General features: G+C 32.8%; 1 protein-coding gene and 1 pseudogene across 1 annotated transcript; both read right to left on the bottom strand.

Annotated features, from left to right (window-relative positions):
- Window positions 1-425: 425 nt before the first annotated feature.
- LOC133880253 (putative invertase inhibitor) lies at window positions 426-1,317 on the bottom strand. Its single transcript, XM_062319171.1, has one exon. The coding sequence runs from the start codon at window positions 1,287-1,289 to the stop codon at window positions 711-713; it is 579 nt and encodes a 192-aa protein (XP_062175155.1). The 5' UTR covers window positions 1,290-1,317; the 3' UTR covers window positions 426-710.
- Window positions 1,318-3,365: 2,048 nt separating this feature from the next.
- Window positions 3,366-4,956, bottom strand: LOC133879211 (putative invertase inhibitor; annotated as a pseudogene).
- Window positions 4,957-6,083: the final 1,127 nt, after the last annotated feature.

The raw sequence follows: 6,083 nt of genomic DNA, 5'->3' as shown, positions 1-6,083 counted from the left end.
TGAATTATAGATCTTCTTAATATAAGATCCGAATGTTGTAGTTGTAACTAGTACTCCAAGTATATATTTTCCTTAGCAGACTTATTAGGTGAACTTAGGGACAAAGAAACAGGGACCTACTTTAATTTTGACAGAAAAATCTGCTAAAGGAATTTGCTTTTCTTTTCTTGGCAATGACAAGAAAAAGGGGTTTCCATATAATTACAAGATTAATTAGAAGTCACTCTTTCTTGAAGTAGCTTCAAAACACAACATAATACCATTTTTCTTTTCTAACATGAATAAGCTTTATTAAAAGAAGAATATAAAAAGACATTAACAGAACACAAGCTAGGGCCATATCACAAGAAAGCCCCCACCACCCTTCAAATTAAGGGAAAGGGAGAACACCAAGAACAACATAGGCTCATAGCAAAGAAACAACATAGATCATAACAAAAATCCCTTAATTTTATATTATCAAAGAAAAATCTCACAACCTTACCAATTATCCATTTCAAAGGAAATTATATAGATATAATTAATCATAATCCTCCTTCTGACCCAGAAGAGGATATTCTATTTGTGTTTGACCCAATTTATTTATTTATTTTTTCTAACAAAATAAACTTAATTAAAATCAACACGAAGACAGTATCTGTCATTCGATCATCTATGAACAACAGACAAGAATATGGAAATATATATATATATATATATATATATAGGAATCAACGACTTAGTAAATTGATAATCGAAAGCGCCATGGCAGCCAGCTGAAAGGTATCGTTATTTGTCTTTGTTAACGGCGAAACCACGCCTTCCTTTTCCGTGAACCCATCTTCACAAGTTGAGGAGGCGTCGATGACGGAGCCCACGGCAATGTTAGCGTCTTTATAGCGCTTAGCCTTGTAAGCTTTCAAGGCCTGTTTAAGAGAAGGCATGACGTCAGAATAAAGTTCGAAGCAGTCGTTCAAACATCCTCTGACAAACGGCTCCAACTTTTTCTTCTCCAAGAGCTTCGTGATGCGGTGCCTCGTCTTCGTAACGTTGTGTCTGGTTAACTTGATCGAGATGTTGCCGAGCTGCCGGAGATCGGCGCGGCAGCTACTCGGAACCGCTTCGAGAGAGGTTACGCAGAAGGCGTAGCTGAGGTTTGGGTCGGACTGAGCGCAGGTCTTGCAGGTTTTGTGGATGAGATTGTTGCCGTTTGTGGCACGGATCAAGGCGGTGATCATGAAGAAGAATAGGAGGACAATAGGGCGGAGACAGAAGAAAGAGAAGGGACGCCTCATTTTCCTGTTATGCATATGGGGGATCTTCTTCGTCTTGAATGATTTATAATTGCGGAGGGATGGGTAGTTGATGGCAGTTTGGATAAAGCTTTCGAAACACGTGGGAAAGAAATTATTGTGTTGTACAGTCGTAGACATAACCTTCTGTTTAACTTTATGTAAGTGGTAGTTTATTTTTATTTTTTAAGATAATGACAAAGCATTTACCTTAAAGTGGTTTTATTGTTTTTTTTTTTTTTCTAAAAGCTAAAAAAAATTGCCACGTAGATAAAATTGAACAGAAGTGTGTTTACGGTTGAAAAAATACACATACTCCTCAAAGAGATATGATCTTTTGTCACCTCAAGACATAACTTTTAACCACATTGTCTATGTGGCAAGGTGATTCCTTAACTAGCTTCAGGATTTTTTTCTAAAAACAAAAGTAAAAGTTACCACAAGATGGTCAGAAATTGTGTCTTGGAGATGTAATATATCACTACTCCTTCTCAAATTATCACTCAATTGGCCAATGAGATATGATATTTTGTCATTCTAAGACACAACTATTGACTTGGCAAGGTTGTCCTTAGTTAGCTTTAGGATTTTTTTTTCAAAAAAAAAAGTGTCAAAGTAAAAGTTGCCACGTGGGCAAATCCCAAGTGAAGGGTTGTTGTGCACTTGTTGTGATAATGTAGTGCAGGAATCAAATCTCATGTCTCTCAATAACAAAAATATCATTTATAAAATTATAAAATTCTTAAAATTATATATATATATATATATATATAAAAAAAAAAAAAATTGAGGTCATTTTTGTCTTTTTATTAATCTTCAGGGAAATTGACATTTTCTGATTGTTAAAAAAAGATATTAAGACAATTAATAATTTGAGAAAATATTAACAATTGATTAATAGTTTTAGCCTTTAGGGAGTCCTTTTTTAACACAATTAAGAATTGAGAAAATATTAATAATTAGTTAATAGTTTGAGGGAGATTTGGGTATGGATAGAGTTTGTAGGAAATTTTTTACAAATCGGTTTGTAGGAAATTTCTTACAACTTACATATAAAATTGACATGTATCTATTTGCATGTGTGAAGCACTTATTATTTAAATAATATTTGCTTTTTACATGCTTTTTTAATAGTATTAATAAAAAAAAAAAATTACTTTTTCACATGTTTAAATGACACATATCTTTTTTATAAGTGAATTTACAAATTTTTTACGAAATAATTTGTAAAAAATTTCTGTTCTTTTGAATATATATATATCGTCGTCATCTAAGTGATGAAATGAAGAAGACGTTACGACACGTATAAAGATGGGTCCCATGTATGGAAACCCACGTCATGATTCACGTTAATTAATAGCTTTTTCTGGGAATGAGTTTGGAAGCGGAAAACACAAGGGATTGTGTATAGTCAGTTTAAGAAAGACTTTTGGAGATTCCCGTTTAAATAAGGCTTTTAAAAGAAAATAAAAATTATCCTTAATTAATTATAAATCAAAATTTGTGACAAGTTTCTGCCACCACGCCTTACAAATTATTGAAGCTATATTTTAAAGAGATATGATCTTTTCTTATTTTAAGATATAATTTTTTTTGACTATTTTATCCATGTGAAAACTTTTTTCTCAGTTAGCTTTAATTTTATTTTTTTAAAAATTAAAAATTAAATAAATTAAATAAAAATTAATACGTAGGTAAGATGGTTAGGAATCGTGTCTTGTGGTGGCAATGTATCATATCTTAATTTTAAAAGATTAGATGGTCTCCATGGCCAAAGATTCACGGTCTTTGAAACCTACGGCTAAGCTCCATAGCCCGGTAAGGTTTTTTTTTTTTTTTTTTAAATATTAATATAAAGGCGTAATTATATTTTCATATATTTGATATGGAATATTATTGACACGTTACATCATGTGTTAGCATACCTCTAGTATAATTCATCCTGAAAATTGGCTTTCAAGGAAAGGGTAGTCAAGTGCTTATATACAAATATTTAAGTCATGTGAAACACTTAAGATTATAACATATCACAACACTTTCGAATCTAGCGTCCACGGCGGACTGCTCTATTTTATAAGTTGCTACCTCCGTGACTCAAACCTGAGACGTAATGCTAAGCTCTAATAGCAAATGATATAAATTTTAGGTATAACTCGCCGTTGAAAATCGGCTTCCAAATAAAAAGTGTATAAAAACTTATGTACACATATAATTAAAATCGTACTTAAATCACGTAGAACACTTAACATCATATCATATGTTGCTCGGCTTATACGGTTTAAGTGATACCTTAATTACCAAACCCAAGTGTAAACACATGCATGATGGCCAAAAAAACTTTACAACTGAAAGTATTGAACATGTGATTTGCACGAAGTTTGGCACGAAACTGTCAATTTCTTTAATATCATCTTTACCGACAACATACATCACATAATTGAAGAAGTTTGTCCTACGGTTTGGCACTTGAAAAGTATATTTGGAAGAGGACAAAGTTTTTTTTTTTTTTTTTTTTTGATAAATTTCTTTTAACTCTAATATATTAAACTAACATGCATTTAAAATAAATGTAATTTTCATATGTATTTTTTATTCAATCTCATTGTTCGAGTCTATCATAAAATTAAAAATTTAAGTTACAGTTGAAGATTATCATCTACGCGTTTATAATTGAAGACTATAACCTAACTACAACTAAATAGCAATGAGCTCTAACACTCATATGCATTAATTTTTACTAGTTCTCACGAGCAAATTGAACAAAATTACTTTCATATTATGCCCTTCTTTAGTTTGCTACTGGGAGTATAACAAAAGAGAAGAAAATATAGATTAGGTACGGGGATGGACTATTTCGTTAGGAAAATGAATAGATTTTATTAAGAAACGAATTAAAAACATGGAATAGAATAGTTTATATATATATATATATATATATACTTGAAATAATCATTTTCGTTGCCCACCAGGAATGGGATAGGGTTTAGCATCCACATAATCGAAAGCGCCATACAAGACAGCTGATAGATTTCGTTATTTCTCTTTAATTGTTAATGGCGAAACCACACCTTTCCCTTCCTTGAATCCATCTTCACAAGTTGTGGTGCAAGCGCTGACGGAACTCATGGCAGTGTTAGCGTCGTTATAGCGCTCAGCGTTGTAACCTTTCAAGGCTTCTTCAAGTTCAAGATAAGCGTGTGAATAACACTATAATAGGTATCCAGGCGTCCTTTAAGAGCTGGGTCTAAATTTTTCATCTCCAATGTGGTGCGTCATCCTCGTGATCGACGTAGCGTTTAGTTAACTTGATCGTGATATTACGGAGTTGACGGAGATCGGCGCAGTGGCTCTCGGAAATTAACCGCTTCGGAAGACGTTACGCAGAAGTTGTAGTTGATGTTGTTTGGATCGCCATGAACGATTGTCTTGCAGGTTTCATGGATGATATTCTTGCCGTTTATGGCATGGAAGGTGGTCAAGAAGAAGAAGAGGAGAATTGGGAGAGAAGAGCAAGAGAAGGGAGGCTTGGCCTCATTTCTTTTTCTTTTTTGGATGAATTAATTTTTCATTGAACACAATAAAAAGTATTTTTACAAACACAGTCTAGCAGAATCAGCTTATAAACCCCAAAAAAAAAAAAAAAAAAACCCAACAATTAAAACCAATCAAACCTATAACCATCCATTTACAACCCCAAAAAACCAAACAAATTAATTAACAAATTAAAAGCCTGTCAATTGTAAACGTGACTCAATGCAGAGGATGTTAATAGTTGATTAATGCATGTGGTTATAATAGTTGATTATCGGCGTCGACAATTCAGAATCGACGCTGGTAATAGTCCATCAATTACGCTACGTTGATCCAATGGCTATTAGCGCTTGTCATGTCAGCATAATGTGATTGTAATGTGATCGAAGAATAGTATTTCTCATGAAAGACCAGTATCGAGAAAGCAAGAATATTATTTGTAAATGTTGCAAGTATCCACTCATACATGGATCTTAGAAATAGAGACTACTTAATTAGCTAAATCACCATCTAGATGCATTTATGTATGGATAGAAATTCCATTGAAATTTCTATGAAATAATTATACTTAATTTTCAAATCTTCTGCATTTTCACTAACTCCCTTAATTGCCTCCAAAGATGGTAAATTCTAATTCCCCATAACCATTAACAATAAAGTGATCAATATCCATTAGTACGAATTGTAGGCACCAGACAACAAAATTAATTACAAGGTTTGATGGCCGGCCTGCTGCGGATACTACAAAGAACATGCATAGTTGCCAACATTAATTATCAACTACGTACGTGCAATATATTGTAAAGATCAAGTCTAGACGAGGACAATAATTTCTCAAGCACGTAATAGGTTAGTTCGAATAATTTTAAACATTCCAAAATAATTACTAGACTTCTTTGATTCTTTATTCAACAAGCAACCAACCATATATAGCCATGCATACAATCCCAACGATAAGCCTATCTAAAGATAATTACTACATAGATACGTGTAAGGTATCCTTTAATTTATAGACTTGGATCTACTGACATGTTGATACTAAGGATACACACTATTCTTTATTCCTTGCTATCCTTACTACTTGATAAACTCTAATAAAAAAGAGAAAAATGTAAAATTAGTTACTGTTGTTGGTCGAGTTTACAAATCACTTTTTGTGGTATAAAAAATAATTCAGAGGTCGATCTTTATGGTATGACAAAATAATAATTTTCATTTCAGTCAAATTCCGTCAGAATACTTGACGGATTCCGATAGTGTGCTATGTCAGCACCAATAGAA

The sequence above is a fragment of the Alnus glutinosa genome, chromosome 10 (assembly GCF_958979055.1).
Source record: "Alnus glutinosa chromosome 10, dhAlnGlut1.1, whole genome shotgun sequence".
NCBI lineage: Eukaryota > Viridiplantae > Streptophyta > Magnoliopsida > Fagales > Betulaceae > Alnus > Alnus glutinosa.
Note: the sequence above shows the minus strand (reverse complement) of the source record. Positions and strands in the feature narration are given on the sequence as shown.